A 16,310-nucleotide genomic window follows, 5' to 3' on the forward strand; every position below is an offset into this window, starting at 1 on the left:
ACGGTTTCTTCGGATGCACACTCTGGCACATATGTGACCTCGGGCTGTGTTTGGTTATAACATAACAATTTATTTTATACTTCATTTATATTCAAATAACTTTCTATTAATATTTTATTTTATATGAATCATATTTTATTAAATTAAAACTACTCAGCATAGATTCTTTGCAGAGGTCTACCAGAAGTTATGTTTGGGCTGTTTGTTGCCGCTGAAATTGTCTATAGTAAGATTTGAAATGCCTTTTTCATAATCCTTGTTCATAAACCTTCTTATTTAATTTATTCCACAATAGTATTAAACAGCCATTTGAAAAACTGTAGTAAATACTGTGGTACACTTCAAAAACACTAGTGTTAGGAATTTTAATGTAAATGTTAATGTGAAAGTACAATAATTCAGTGTACGACATTACATCTATACAGAGATGCTGTTTTGAATGTGAAACTGAAACGGCCTGTAGACGGTTCGTTCAAAATTACTGAGAATAAGCGAAGTGTGTGTCTTGAACTGAACTGAAACATTGACTCATCCAAATCGTTCAAAGCACGGATTCATTTAAGGATGAAACAGCATTTTGGGTACTCAAAACGTGACGCTTTTGCAAACGTAAGTTGTTAAAATAAATGTTGATGCGCATATGCAACATTATGTATGATAGTACGATACTACAGTTTTAAAAATCAGCAGTATTTTGAAGCTTTAGTGTATACGGTACATCATGCAACCCTAGTGGAGACATCAAAATGCTATTTTATTAAAGATGCCTCTATCACCATCTCTGTTTGAAACATTAAGTTGCAGGTTAATTTACCTACTTATTACGTGTGTTGAAAAACACGTGAAACCACCCCTAAAACCTGACCCAAGAGCTCAACCTATAAATCATTATTATAAGCTTACCATTGCGAATCAGGGTAAAGTAAGGAAACAGTTTACATCACTGGAATTTGAAGTACTTAAGAAACATTTAAGAAAAATGATAAGAATGCAGTTTTGAGCAAATCCATGAAGTAATATTCTGTAATGCTATTGAAAGGCTGTATTAAACAATCAGAGCTATTTGTTTTATTATAATATACACTCTATGGACTAACTTTTTATGCAACGATTGTTTATATTTTTGATTATACCACTAAACCTAAAATGAACACTTTGCATTCTAGGATAAGCAAGGCATTCCTTGGTGGCTGGGCATCAGCTATAAAGGCATAGGACAATATGACCATCAAGACAAAGTGAAGCCTCGAAAGGTATGTTGCAGTTTTCATCTCTGGGCACTCTACAAATATTTGCCATCCAACCAGAATCTTCAGTCATTGCATCATAGTGCTCAGTATCCTCAGGTGGCTTATGTATGATCTTGCTTTCACAATTCATTTGCACTTCAGCTCATTAGCAGGAATATAGTGTGTGACATACGGTGCATCTTTATCCAGACACTATAGATCACAGCGATATAGAACCGAGATGCTATATTCAGCGAGTGCTGTCTGTACAGGTTGTTTGGGTGAAGTGTTACGCAACATCAATATGAGATCTGTGATGAGACACGCGGCTGTACACAGCGATCTCATGACTCACCCAGAGCTGACCTGACACCTGACGCTGCTGCACAACGACAACACAAACCAAACACAAACATGCTGTCAGCATGAACGCTTGAATTTTAATAAAATTTTATAAAAAATTGCAATAAATACGTGTATAGTAAATAAATAAAGCATATTTAGTAAATTATTAATATTAGAAATAAAATTGGAAATGTTGCAAGCCTGCATCACAAGCATCTAACATGTGAGCCGGCACATATTTATGTAACAAAGTTATACAACACCTATATAAAATCTCAGTTAAACTAATCATTCAGGAATCTATGCAAATAAGTTTGTCTCGCTTGGCCAGGACGGGCGGAATAGTGACCCAACCTATAAGTGAAAGGGACCCACCCTGGGCTCCCGTATAGTTTCACATGCGTGCTTTTCCTAATCTTAAAGAAACACAGAAGGGAGGGAGATGCTTAAGACCTGTGAGGAGTTGCATTGGTATTTAAGTGAGGTCATAAGCAGCGGGCTGGGCCAATACTGTGTGCCTGAAGCTTTGTAGAAACCTGAAGAGACAAGTCAGAAACAGCGAGTAGACGATAACATTATGTTCCTCAGGATTTGATTAACATCAGGATTTAACCTCCTCAACTAACGGTAAGAAGCTTTAAGAGCAACGTAATTAAATTTCACACAGGAGGTTTCCAAAGTTAAAAACTTGAGAATGTATATTGTAACACGCAGGTTTTTGCTGAAACGCTATGTTTACTGTTGGAGGAGAAAATGTGTGTTGTTTTTAGAAAAATGAGCACTTTTGCAGCTATTCATATATTATTTCTATGTAAATAGTAAATAAAACATGATGTTTTTGCATGTAAATCAGTTGATTGACGGATGTAGTTATGAATGGAAAATAAATGTTAGAATATTATTTAAATTCTTCTATGTAAACTTTACATTTAAAGTGTGTGAGCCCCATGGATTTTGATTGGCTGTCAATTTTATTTCTAATCAGCTGGAAAAATGATCTAAATCCCAACAATATTTATTAACTGTATAGCATTATTTTTATGGTTTTGGTGTGGCAATTCTCCTAAATCAAGAATGATTTTCTAAAATAAAATCTTATTGTTATCATCATTGAAATGAATGGGCTTTAACTTTAGCTGATTTTTACATTCTTTAAAGTCCCCATGAACCGGAAGTTGCGATCGTTTTTACTTCACCATTTACAATAAATGTGCAATATTTCATGAAAAAATAGGAATTGTATTTTTTTATTTTACTGGGACTATAAAATAAAAGCATCAAAATCACAACCGAATGGAATAATAATGAAGTTCTGTGTTTGTGTACTGGTTGGCACACCTTGTCGAGTTGAAAGTCAGTGAGATGATTCAGTGAGGTGTAGTCAGAGAACATCAGATGATGACTGACAGAACACTGTGAGCTGTGAACAGCTGCTGGAATGGACTGATACGTGATTTCTTCTTTTCATTCATTAGCTCTTTCAGTGGAAGCAGTTGGAGAACTTGTACTTCAGGGAGAAGAAGTTTGCTGTGGAGGTCAATGATCCTCACAGGTGAGACACTGAGCTGTTTGACACTGATCTCGGATAAGTGTGTGTAATTATTGTGTACTGTATAGTGCATTGAATACAATAATGTAAATTGCACCGTAGAGTTAGTACGTGATAGGTGTGGCAAGCTCTAAGCTAAGTAACTTTGTTAATATGGAATATCAAAAGTAATAAAAGTAATATGCATATCAAAAGTAATATGTTCGTAATTTTGAACTTGCAATTAAAAGTTTGGACACAGATGAATTAATATTTTTATTAAGATTACAGGATTTTGAATGATCTATAAAACCAGGGGCGTTGCTAGACCTAAAGGGGGGGTACAGGCCCCCATTACATTTTCTATCACCTTTTTTCGGTTTCACTTTATTTTACAGTGCCTGTGTTACAGTGTAATTATAGTAATAAAAATGAACTACATGTAGTTACTCTAGGGTTGGGTTTAGGGTTTGTTTCAGGGTTAGCTACATGTAATTATGCATAATTTATATTAAATACTATAGGAAAGACATCTAACATGTGTAACAAGATCACTTTAAATAGAAAACTGCCGTTTGCAAGAAGTATGCAACACAATGCACTATACAAACGTTTTGTTCACCGGCGGTCGGCCGTGAGGGGCCCCCAGCTTTTATTATTTCTGTTATTAAATGTTTAAATGTTTGCCGGTTCCCGCCTCCTTCCTTCCATGTCTTGAATCTTATTACAATGGCACCAATGTAGAACGTCTCAAGATATGGAAGGAAGGAGGGGGGAACCGGCAGACATTTAAATAAAGATTTAATACAAATAATAACAGTCGGCGGCCCCTCACGGATGACCGCCGGCGAACAAAACATACATACAAAACACAAGAACATAAATATAAACTTAACATATGTTCGGGCCCGGTCCTCTCTCCTCGACGGTCCGGTCGCTCGTTCCTTTTATATGCTCCCATCTCCTACGTGATTCGAGCCCGCTGTGCGCACAGCTGGCACTCATTAACAATTACTCACCGGACTCGAACCATGGTCTCGCCCCGCCTACTCTACTACAGTATACATTTATGGATTTAAACATATTTAAGTATCTTCAACATACTTAACATTATTAACATGTTTGCATGCACTGTATGGAAATAATGAAAGCAGAGAGAATTGTTTCTTGTACATCTGCATTCATTACACAATGATTACAAAGTAAATTCTTGAAAATATGTAATTATTCAATGACAATATTTCAAGAAACCAGTCGTTTTATGGCTCCAACTAATATAAAGAACATTTTTGTATCATAAAAAACACTATTTTATGGTTTCACAACCACTCCAAACAAAGTTAGTTAGTTTTACCAACTTAACTGCATTAAACTGTACTGCCTATAATAGCACATAGTTATCTCAGCCTACTGCCTACTTTTATGTAATGTCCTAAACTAGAGTTAGTCAATTCAATATTGATTTCATTTGTGAAAGAACAGAACAAAAATGTTTTCGAAGCAACAATGCAATTTTACAAACCTGATAATTGTTTTCTTGAGACATTTTTCTCTAATGTCTTAGAGCCGTCATCTGACTGCTCGGTTGATGTACAGTGATTTGTTTATCAAGACTTACCTCTTTGTTTTTTGCCTATGATCAATGTAAATGATTACACTGACAAATAAATAAAACTGTTAAAACTTAAACTTTTAAACTGAAATTTATACTGGGGCAAAGTAAACGTATACTGGGGCAAGTGCCCCAGTAAAAGGGGTCTGGCGATGTCCCTGTTAAAAGGTTTCCTGTAAAATTGTACCAGACAGTTAAAATTATAAATCATTATTATAAGCTTATTGTTGTGAATCGGGGTATGGGAAGACCACAGTTTTTCACTACTTCATAACTGATTTTACCTAAATATATTAACAGAATGGAGCTTTATTGACCACAATTTTTTTCCATTTCATTTGAATTTTTTTTAAAGGTCCAGTGTTTAGTTGTTTGGAGGATGTTTTGACAGAAATGCAATATATTAAAATATAAACCATGTGTTCAAAGGTGTATAAACACCTTATATAATGAAGCGTTATGTCTTTATCACCTTAGAATGAGCTATTTCTATCTACATACTCCGCAGGTCCTGTAGGTTCTGTAGGTGTGTCGTAATAGTTGTGTTGACAAGATTTTTTACATCTAAAATAGTAGTTTGTAACATGTGACATAAAGCATATTTTTGTGTGTACAGGAGGACAGTGACTAAACGCACTTTTGGCCAGACGGGACTGGTGATCCACACATGGTATGCCAGTCACTCACTGATCAAAACCATCTGGGCCATGGCCATCAGTCAACATCAATTCTACCTGAACAGAAAACAGAGCAAAGTAAGTCGCAAAAAACACAGTTAGTATTAAATCTAACAACAATCGTTTTTGATTGGTGTAGTTCAGTGAAATAAAAACTTTAAGGGATTAAACTAAATTAAAATTAACATTGCTGACATTACAATCATTTCTGAATAATGAACCTTCTCTTATTCTTACTCATTCAACACCCATCAACACTCATTGTCTGGTTGAATCACTGCAAAGTGTGCAAAAACACAATGGTGGGTGTCTTAACATTGATGAAACATAGTATGACGAACACTTGTAGCATTTGATTGTAGTGTGAAAATCACAAATAAGATTTTATTTAATTTAACTTAATTTAACTGTTTGTTTGGTTTAAAAGACAGTTGCTGGATTGAAATTTTTTAATTCCATTTTTATTCATTTTATTTTTTTCAACATGAACTGGACCTTGAACTATTAATATTATTAAAACAGGCTCTTGGTTTATGTAAACAATCCGTCATTTTAGATCATAAATCATTTTAGGTATACTGTCAATAGTAAGAGAGTTGATGTCAAACATTTCTCATAAAATTCACCAATATGTATTAAGAATTTTGTGAAATGAAATGTTTTTAATGAAACATATTTGAGAAAGTTGCGTAGCCAGGAATCACAATGTATTTGGTCACCAACTAATATAAACTAAAACTCTGTCAATTTTTTCTTATTTTACAGAATTTTTCTGTTCTTTTCACAGATTGCGTAAAATGTCAAAACCAAAAATTTACAGTTTTCTATTTTTACAGGAAAAACACGTTATTTTACAGTTTTTTTAACTAAATTTATTTTTTACAGTTTATTTTGGAAATACGGTCAAAATCAAATTAAAGAATAAGACAACACTTTTACAAGAAAAATGGGGAAAACTATTTAGTTTGAATCCTAGAATTTGACAGAATTTTTTTTCCTGTTTTTCCAGTTTACTGAGAATGTCCAGGTTTTTTTTACATATTTTTTTAAAGCGTAGATCTGATAAGGTTGTATGGCAAACAAGAAACAAAATTTTTTATTTTTATAGGTCAAGTTTTGTGATAATTGCAATAGAATTCACTTATTAGGCTACCCTGCGAGGCAGCTGACTCGATGGGCCTGACTGACATTTGGGTGGGCCCAGGTCCATCGGGGCCCACCCCTAGGTACACTCCTGATTAGAGTAACATTAAAATTTGTCTGCTCAGGCAAAAATCACCACAGCCCGAAGTTTAGGAGATATCGCATCTGACTTGACAGAGAACGGAACATCAAAGATGAACAAACTGAGTGCAGGAGTGAAGAATCAGCTCATCATGGCGAGTAATGGAAGTCTGGTTTCAACAGGTATAAATCAGATCTTCTTTTGCCCTCAGGAGAGTTTGTGTTTGATGGCTGCTCTAAACCGCTCCAGAAAGATTTTATTTCAAAATGTGTCGACACACATCGACAGATCTCTGTTGAATTATTTATGAGATAATTGAGGAGCTGACATGACTTCTTTATTTCTGACTAGTTTCTTATGCTTCTTTATTCTCTGAGCAAACATGATATTTTCTTTTATAACCTTTCATTTTATTCAGCGTTATTACAAACCCACACTGTGATCTTATTTTCATAACTTCATAGGTTCGGCTGACTCAGAAATGAACGACGACCAGAAAAAAGAGAAGCTCGTGGAGCTGAGAAAGAAAGAGAGAGAAATCCAGGATGAGCTCAGCCAAAAGCTCACGGAGCTGAAAGAAATATGCCTCCGAGAGGCTGTAAGTGCATAAATAAATAGTTTTAACAATTTGTAAAACACACTGTCTAGTAAATACTGTAGATCGTACTGTACTTATTAAGTGAAAATTGTGTTTTATCACATGGCTCTATGGAATACTTGATTGTGATTGGTCAGGTTTCTGTAATCCAAAATATTTTAAAGGGGTCATATGATGCAAATATGTGTTTTTCTGTGTCTTTTGTGTTATAAGTTGCCCATGCATGTGTTATGAAAATTGTAAAGTTGCAAACATTTAAGTGTCGGAACAAAAGATGCATTCTATCAAAAAGTGAATGCTCACACATACCTGCCTGAAACGCCTTGTGTAACCACACCCCCACCAATCTTTGTCAGTTTGTGGTATGATATCCCTAAGAACGCCCAAATGTATACGCAAGTCAGTACAATTGCTTTGGAACATGATGTTCCAAATATGGTAAGATGCGTTACATTTCCATCACACGCTTGCAGTATTCGACCAATCACTTCGCACTAGTTAGCTGGCCAATCATAGCACACCTTGATTTTCAGAGCGATGAGCTTATTAAAAAATCAGCTCGTTTCAGAGAGCGGTGCAAAGAGGCGATACAAACATGCACGGTATGTGGAAAATACAGCGTTTTTTAACCTCAAATCCTGTATACACATTGCATTACATCTAAAACTAATGATAATATTTGCTTTAGGTGTTTCATTTGACCCCTTTTATATAAAGGAAGTAAAATGAGTGAATTAGCTGAATTAGTAAAGTATCATAAAATAACCTAACACGACTGCCATAAGAATGATTTTGTACAGTAAATATATATATATATTTTTACCAATGTAAATTAAAACAACAAGTCAATTATTTCTTTATTTTTTGTGACTTCATCCATATGATGCTTCACTTTAAATAATGTGGCAAAATGTACATTTTGGAATAAACAAACACTTGATTTAATGATCTGCTTTATTAGGAGCTCACTGGAAAACTCCCAAAAGAGTATCCTGCCAGCAAGGGCGAGACGCCTCCTCGTGTTCGGAAAAGAATTGGGACGGCCTTCAAGCTGGACGACCTTTTTCCATATAATGAGGTTAGTGTTAGACATTCCCATAAACAACAATGTCGCCAAGAAAAGGTCTGAATAATATATTAGACACTGGAGGTTTGCATTTATCACTATGAGACTGTCCTGACCTGATGAAATGCCAACATGCAATTTTAAGCATATGTTTGTAAACATTTTGACTGATTGATCTTGAAGGGTTTGTATTTCAATTACATTTAATGAGTTGGTCTATCATCTTTGGATAAGAAAATGAATTCTGCTCATTGATTGGTGGTTTCAACCACAGGGTTTGCTATTACAGATGTCTTGCGTAATAATTTGCCATCAGAGCAAATCTGGTCATTTTAAAGTGCGTTCATGTTTACTTTTACATTAATGAGTGAACATAGACGAAGGATATATAATAATACAGGGGCCTTCGTACAGCTGGTCACTTCATGCGTTAGTCTTTTTAAACTGTTCCATTTACACTCGGCCTCATAAGCTAAACGGATATGAATCATACATTCTATTCCCATGCTAAATGCAAAAACAGTACTCAGTATTAATTCATTCTGCCGTTTACATGTCACGTCACAAGAAAACGCACGTCGCGCTGTTTTCTCCTATGTGTCGACTTGATGCGCTCCTGTGGTGTCTACCGATGAAAACCAATCACAAGCTGTAAATTTATGAAAATTGTAAACTGATTTCAAGTTATGGGAGGCCCGGTTATACTTGACTTTCCGCGTCTGATTCCGTCTCACACACAATCGCGTCCGAGTTCAACACTTGCGCAATACAAATGAGTATGTGGGTTCTACCAGACCGACAGTCATTTACAGACCTACTGCAAAATTACGGATTGATGAAGTGTTTTCCCCATTGCAAACAACCAAAAATATTATTGGTTGTTTGAAAAATGAGAAGAGGCCTTCAATATTTCTCCCTACAGTTTCTTGTTTTAATAGCAGAAAAATACTGTGCTCATCAAACCGTTTTATGGTTTCGGAATACTGAATAGAAAAAAAAAACTCATGACTGATAATCTTTAATCCCAGGATCCATATCTCAGAAATCTGGAGAGCCGCTTTGCGCTTCAGCAGAAAATCGTGGAGGCGGCCAAGAAGCTGGCGGCTGAGCCTGACATCCCTAAATTAGCGAGGAAGAAGAGGAGGAGGAACTGTCTGGATGCCATGCAGAGACTGCAGGAGATTGAGGATGAAATGAACCAGTACAGACTAAAGAAAGGACAAAAACCAACACAAAGAGCCTCCTTGCTCATAGCAGGTGCAGAAGTTAAATTTATATTTATATTTGGTAGATACTTCTATCCAAAACGACTTACAGTACCTTTAAGTCATATGTAACATAAAATGTTATGTATTAAATATTTATTTTTACTTATACAACAGTTTTGTTCCAATTAATTTCTTTGAACAAGTGGCATTTAAGATTTTCAGTACTATTGTTTGACATTCAGCAGATTCCTAACAGCACGTGAGATCAATGAACGTGTATTTTCTCAACCAAATATATTTTATTCCTCCTCCATAGATGAACTGGCTAAATCAGAGTGCAGCTCTCTCTGTGACAGTCTTCAGCTCGATGACGGTAAAAACTTATTTTTTGCTCTCACAACATTACTCCCTGCTGTAGACATACCTCAGGTGTCATAAATATTGACACAAAAATCATAGATCACTTATCGGACAAAACCAACATCGAGTTCATGTAGTTTGCCATCTTTTTAAATGAAGTTTATTTCACTACGTTTGGGACGAGCATGATCAGGTAATTCAGCCAATTTGAGAAGTCTCGGACAGTTTTTGCAGAATCCCTCCTCCACCCAAGTACTCAGGCTTTCAGCTAAAATTCTGAGTTTGGAGCCCTCTCCTTAAACAGCACGCCAAATTTGCTTCATCTAATCTGATTAAAAGTTAATGCAAACTTGTGAAATGCACACCTGATTATCTCCAAAAACGACAACATTTTCTTCTCACTCTTTAGATGATGGCAGCCAGAGGCCACGTTCTCGCTCCGTCCAGTGTTCACCATGTCTAAGTCCTCCTTTGTCTTCTTCCGGCTTGGAGTATGATCCAGATAGACGATCTCCAGCCATCGACACACGGCTTGACAGGTCTCCTAACAGGTGGGAAACTTGTGGTGATCTTCTGGGGCTAAATTGTCATTACAATTATTACATTTACATTTATTCATTTGGCGACTTACAAATGAGGGAGCATTTTGTCATTACCATAAGGCAAAAATGATGTGTTACGTACTTTATTAAAATATTTATATATGCCAGAATGGTATTATATAAAATATTTCAATTTTATAATATTTCCGTTGTTCCTGATTACTGACCATTTTTTGGTCTTTTTTCGGACTCACCTATTTCCTACAGGTGTGCGAGGGTGGTAACTAATTAATTTTATAACATTTAAAATTATTTTCATTGCTGTATGGTAATGAGAATGAGTTTCAGTATTATGCATTACGGTAATGAGAATGTGTTTTTTGGTATTACACAAAACAGTGTTGCGGTAATGAGAATGTGTTTTTCTATAACTCATTACAGTGTTGCTGTATTTAGAATTCGATTTGGCATCTGTCAACACTGTAACTCATCCAAAGAATAGGAGTAAAAATTAAGTGAGAAATATTGTATGTTGGTTATTGCCCTTGTATTTTCATTCATTCATGCTCTTTCTGTTTGACTTCAGATTAGATCATGAGCACCAAGGGCCCGGAAATTATTACACTCCCCGTGAGGTGTTTTCCGCCCAAAGCAGTCCATGTAAAACCTTAACCAGAATGCCAAAGGCCCCCCACAGCTTACCTCAAACCCCCGTTATGCCCCGTAACGCCTACAGCAGCAGCCAGCTCAGGTAACTTACCCAGCACTGATAGAAATACATTTCACAGAAATGATAAGTCCAGTAAGATGTTTTGATTTGTGCCCCACAGGTCAGAAGGTCACATCCGTGGATTCCGGCACCGCAGCGGCAGTTTGGAGTCTCAGTCTCAACTTCTCCACTCTCGCTGTTCAAAGTCGGTATATCCACTATCTACATCCCACCGTAGCAACAGCACCGAGGTGTTGGACGACTGTTCATCCTATTCCAGCATGGACTACTGTCCCCCGTGTTCAGTCACGCCTCCATACCGCACGCTGGACTCTCATTCCTACGATTACCGGTCCCACCGCAATACGACAATCTACGGCAATACGGGCAGCATGCCCAACCTGGTCCCCCAAAACTCCAGCTGTTACTCCTATCAGCAAAATCACTACGGACCACATACATACTATGTGACGGGTTACCCTGGCTTTGATTATGAGCCCTGCTCTAACGGAGCTTACGTTTACGAGAGCGAACTCGAGGGTCACTATAACCTCAACCCCTCTTACCCAACACACGGCTACCATGGGCGTAGTCGGAACAGGCACTATGGAATGGAGGGGTCGGATAAATTGTCCCAGAACCCGTACGCCACTGTGAGGCCTCCAAGAGGGCGGCAGGGGCACCTGAATGAGGTTTTGACAAAGAACATGTACAAAGCTTTGGTGGCTGAACATCTGAAGGGATGGTACAACCGCAGCGCCGGCCAGCACAGGGACCCGGGTGGATGTCACCTGGTTTATACCTACAAATATGATCGAGGCTCTCAGCATAGCCTGGGTTACCAGACCCTGCCGGCACCCTTCAGCCACTCCAGCAGAACCAACTCATTCTCTTCAGGTACTAAACTGTTCTTCACACAACATAGCTCACGGACACAATGAATCATATAGGCTAAAAAATGCCAAAAACGAGTTCAAGAATTGATTTTTTTCAAACTTGCATTGTGCATCTGTGATCAATAAGTGCAAAGTTATTGATTTGTTGTCAACTGCCAGAGCTTTTCCCTGTAAGTTTCCTTGACTAGCTATTTTAACTAGGGTGTGCTTAAAAGGAGTTACTCCTCTCATGCAAAGCACATATATTTTCCCACAGTATATATTAACTGTCAATATGTTAAATCCAATATATGGAAATGTAATATTTAACATATCGCGTTATATTTTTCAGTACATTTCCATATATTTTTGTTTAGTAAGGGTCAAGCCACTTCTAGGGACCATAATATCATGGATACCCCATCCATCGCTAAGCAACAACCTAGTAATGCACTCCAGCATGCCATGGCAAAGAACCTAGAATCTTTGTGGCGAGTATTACCTGGACAAGCATCCCTTTCCTTATAAGGGATAATTCACATAGATCCAACAAACGGCATCATTCTGAATTCTCACTGACCCAACAAACTCTAACAGGGGGTTTCACACATGTGTACATCATGTTTCACACACGTTTGTTGGATCAGGATCAATTAGCCTTAAAGGGACAGTTCACCCAAAAATGAAAATGATGTCATTAATAACTACACTCACATTGTTCCAAACCTGCATAAATGTCTTTGTTCTGTTAAACACAAAGAAAGATATTTTTGAAGAATGTTAGCAACTGAGATTTCTGGGGCACCGTTGACTACCATCGTAGAAAGGATTATTGTATTTTTGTGTTCTATTGAACACAAAAGAAGATATTTTGAGGAATGTAGGAAAAAAACATTTCAGAATTCTCAATTGCTAACATTTTTCTAAATATCTTTGTGTTCAAACATACAAAGGTTTGGAACATCTTGAGGAAGAGTAATTCATGACAGAACTATTCCTTGAATATGTAAAAATCTATGATTTTTTGGTCTGGTTAATTTTTAGTTAACGCTTCTTAACATATTACACCTCTCACGTCCCCTCACTAGTGTCATCTACTGCCAGCGGAGGGGGAAACTGGCAGAATCATTTAACCGTGGGCCTGAATGACAGTGAATTGTCAGACGCTCCCTTAGGTGCCGGGGCTTACAGTCCATCATACAGCCGCAGTCCAACACACAGGTGAGAAGAACATCACTTTAAAGACACGTTAAGAGTTTGTGGCTTTTAGTCACAAAAGAGGCCAAACTTTAACTGTTTGATTTAGAATTCAATTAAGTGTTAATTAACCTTCTTTAAATTATTTTAAGCAACACATCAGTAGATATTGTTTTATATAGATATTTTATGTTTTGTAAATATGACAATATTTTCTGTAGACCTTATTATGCACCCTTATGGCCCTAAAAGGTGGAGTTTGTTTTCAGTTTTTCTCTGGAACACTCTCATACTGTATGGTGTCTTTACAGAGAAGGTTTAACTTAGGACATACTTGACATTCATGGATTTATAGTGTTTGTTAAAGTGTTTCTTTCCTCTTGTGTGCAGCAGGTTCCCAGCAGAATCACACACATCAGAGCCTGTAGAAGTGTTCGATGACGTGGCCAGCTGTTCTGATGCAGACCATTAAAGAGCACACAAGGACAGGTCGGCTATAAAACTGCCATTTCGGATTACTTTCATTGTGTTTAGTTGAGTTTTATTGCCTTTCATTGACACGTTAGAGACTGACACAGACTGTGAGTTACAACTGCGTTCATAACCTCATAACTGAGGTTATATAATCACACAACCTCAATTCTCACAGAACAGAGAGAGGCATTTGTGATTTCCACGAAATGACATCAACATGTTATTTCATAACAGTAATAATAACATATTGAAATAATACTTGACTCTGAATGGTCTGGCACTCCATTCTGACAGTTGCCCCTGGACACACATTTCCTATATAGCTGTGCTTGCCTAAAATAAAAATGCAGGAAAGTCAAACGATCTTGATTCTGGAGCAAAATATTTCTTAGGTATTAAGATTTTAAAACAGTTGTAAAAATTATTTTAGGTCAAATTCAGGTCAGAAATGTTATTCATTCCTTACTTAGTTTTTTCCAGTACAATATAAAAAAATTGAAAGTGATATTGATATCTTATATCTCTGAAAAAATGTATTAACTCTTGTTTTCTGATTAAAAGAAACATAAAGATTAAGTTCATGCTTATGCTTAGAACAAGCAAAACAAATTTGGTACTTGAATAAAGTACTTAAACAAAAAAAGTTAAACAATTGAAGTGTGATATTTTTGCTTGTGTTCAGCATGAGCTCACGTAATTTTGAATATTTCAGGCGATTAATTCCGTTTTACGGCTTTGACAATTATGATAATTAACTATATATTAAAACTTGTTATATGAGATAACTTCACGTTTTTAAATATTAAATAATATAAAATATTAAATACATTTACAATATTTTTTTTTCTACAAATGTGAAACATTTTGTAAATAGAGTAACTAGAACAATGACTATAAACACGATCCTAGTGACCATGTGCCTAGTGTCACTTCCAAAAGTGGAAATAATCATAAAATTGCGATCAGGCGATTATGTTATAATTATAAATCTATAAGAAAATAAAAAGGAATAGCTAAATATAATACATGGTAATATTGCAAATGTTCTCGATATTTATAATAATGGAACTTCACTGAAATAAATACTAAAATAAATTTACAGTCATTACACTAATACATGCTATTTTAGTAGTAAATGTTTCTTTGGTATTCAGTGATTGCTTGTTGCCACAGCTCATTCATGTCCTTTCTGTCGCACAGCACGCGAGAATATCGCAGGAACACGACTGCTGGATTTTCCAGCTTCTGGAGGACCAAAAGACACACATGAAGCAGAAAGCCAACAGAAGCACCTTACAGACAGATGTGGACCCATGGACCCAAATCATTGTGCCTTGGAATGGGGTGTCTTTCCGTTCCATGAGTCCATCTGCGGCCGTGACTGGCTGTCTAGCTGAAAGAAAGTCTGGTAGATGCACAGACCTGTATGACGTGGAAACCTGGATAATCAGTGATTATATTCAGTACAGTAGTGAGCACAGAGCGACAAGTTTACACACGACTAATATGGTTTCAAACTGGAGTCAGGGCGGAGGTACAGAAACTTGCCATATATCACCATTAGGACTTATTTTTACAGTGTCATATACAAAACAGTGATAGCTTTGAAAATCCATTGAAACATCAAAATGTGTAAATATTATGACTGGCTGAAATAAGTTTTTATTCTTTTAATTTGTAATTTATTGAGTTGTCACTGCTTATATTGTAGAAACGCTTGCAATATGCACTCCGGTGACTAGCCCATTAGATGAAAAGCGAATCTTTTTACTGGCTTTACTGACGTTGATCATTATCCTTGCACAACCTTTGTGCTTAAGAACGACAGCACTTGACCGAAGTAAATTTTGTGAAATAAATGTAGAACGTTGAGACATCTGTGGAACCTCAGTCCAATATAAAGATCAAAGTTCTTGATAACTCTAGACGCAACTGTGGCAGATTTTAGTTATTCTACTAAAAAACTGTTATCACTGGAGAATACTGTAAGAATGACTCGAGCCTCCTTACCAAAATACCCACGTGCCATGTTGGAATAACAGATCCACGCTGAATCTGATGTACAGGTTGTGATTGTATTTTCCTATATTGTCTGTATTTGTGACTTAGACGCATGAGATGTAAAAGCACACGTTTAGCGAGCTGTTTAGTGTTTCTAGTGTATGGTTTGAATGTGAATATTGATCCTTGACGTGACCCAACATCATCGGATGACCTGTGTTTGTACCCGAGCAAGTGTCTCTCATTTTCCAACGGGATGTGAATAAAAACGAGGCGTGTATGCAAATGTTACGCCATTATTGCATCGTGACATCATACATTAAATCCATTCGGGCCATGTAACAAGCTTTACACAAAACAGTGCTAAGGACCAACAAATGAAGGATTTGCATGAGGATTCCCTTGAGGACAGGGCGGGAAAACTAAATGAGCAAACATATCTGCACTTGCTTCCATGGCACTTATACAATAATTTGCCTCGAACGCTTAATCCAGGTGCAATGTTCCTATTTATTGTGAGAAAGAACAACAAAATTTCACTTGCTTATACCTTACGATGATGCCGTGCCAATGATATCTATTTGTAGTGGATTCATTTATGGCCTGGTACATAGTCAAGTCATCTTAATAGCGAAGAATGTTCTAGTTTTATTGTGAATGATGC

The 16,310-nt window shown here is 36.7% G+C and overlaps 1 protein-coding gene across 3 annotated transcripts in view; it reads left to right on the top strand.

Annotated features, from left to right (window-relative positions):
- frmd4bb (FERM domain containing 4Bb) overlaps positions 1 to 15,926 on the top strand; it is a 46,885-nt gene extending 30,959 nt beyond the window's left edge. For 2 of the 3 annotated variants that reach the window (XM_056733961.1, XM_056733959.1), the window contains 14 exons: positions 1,167 to 1,253; positions 3,050 to 3,126; positions 5,331 to 5,469; positions 6,660 to 6,798; positions 7,081 to 7,214; positions 8,176 to 8,292; positions 9,309 to 9,537; positions 9,805 to 9,861; positions 10,258 to 10,399; positions 10,977 to 11,141; positions 11,221 to 11,996; positions 13,063 to 13,195; positions 13,562 to 13,660; positions 14,846 to 15,926. In XM_056733961.1, the coding sequence (XP_056589939.1) occupies positions 1,167 to 1,253; positions 3,050 to 3,126; positions 5,331 to 5,469; positions 6,660 to 6,798; positions 7,081 to 7,214; positions 8,176 to 8,292; positions 9,309 to 9,537; positions 9,805 to 9,861; positions 10,258 to 10,399; positions 10,977 to 11,141; positions 11,221 to 11,996; positions 13,063 to 13,195; positions 13,562 to 13,643 (2,277 nt within the window). In that variant the 3' untranslated portion in view covers positions 13,644 to 13,660; positions 14,846 to 15,926. The remainder of the gene's footprint in view (positions 1 to 1,166; positions 1,254 to 3,049; positions 3,127 to 5,330; positions 5,470 to 6,659; positions 6,799 to 7,080; positions 7,215 to 8,175; positions 8,293 to 9,308; positions 9,538 to 9,804; positions 9,862 to 10,257; positions 10,400 to 10,976; positions 11,142 to 11,220; positions 11,997 to 13,062; positions 13,196 to 13,561; positions 13,661 to 14,845) is intronic. The other variant, XM_056733960.1, reaches the window with a different exon arrangement.
- Positions 15,927 to 16,310: the final 384 nt, after the last annotated feature.

Source organism: Triplophysa dalaica, chromosome 20 (genome assembly GCF_015846415.1).
Source record: "Triplophysa dalaica isolate WHDGS20190420 chromosome 20, ASM1584641v1, whole genome shotgun sequence".
NCBI classification, from domain to species: domain Eukaryota; kingdom Metazoa; phylum Chordata; class Actinopteri; order Cypriniformes; family Nemacheilidae; genus Triplophysa; species Triplophysa dalaica.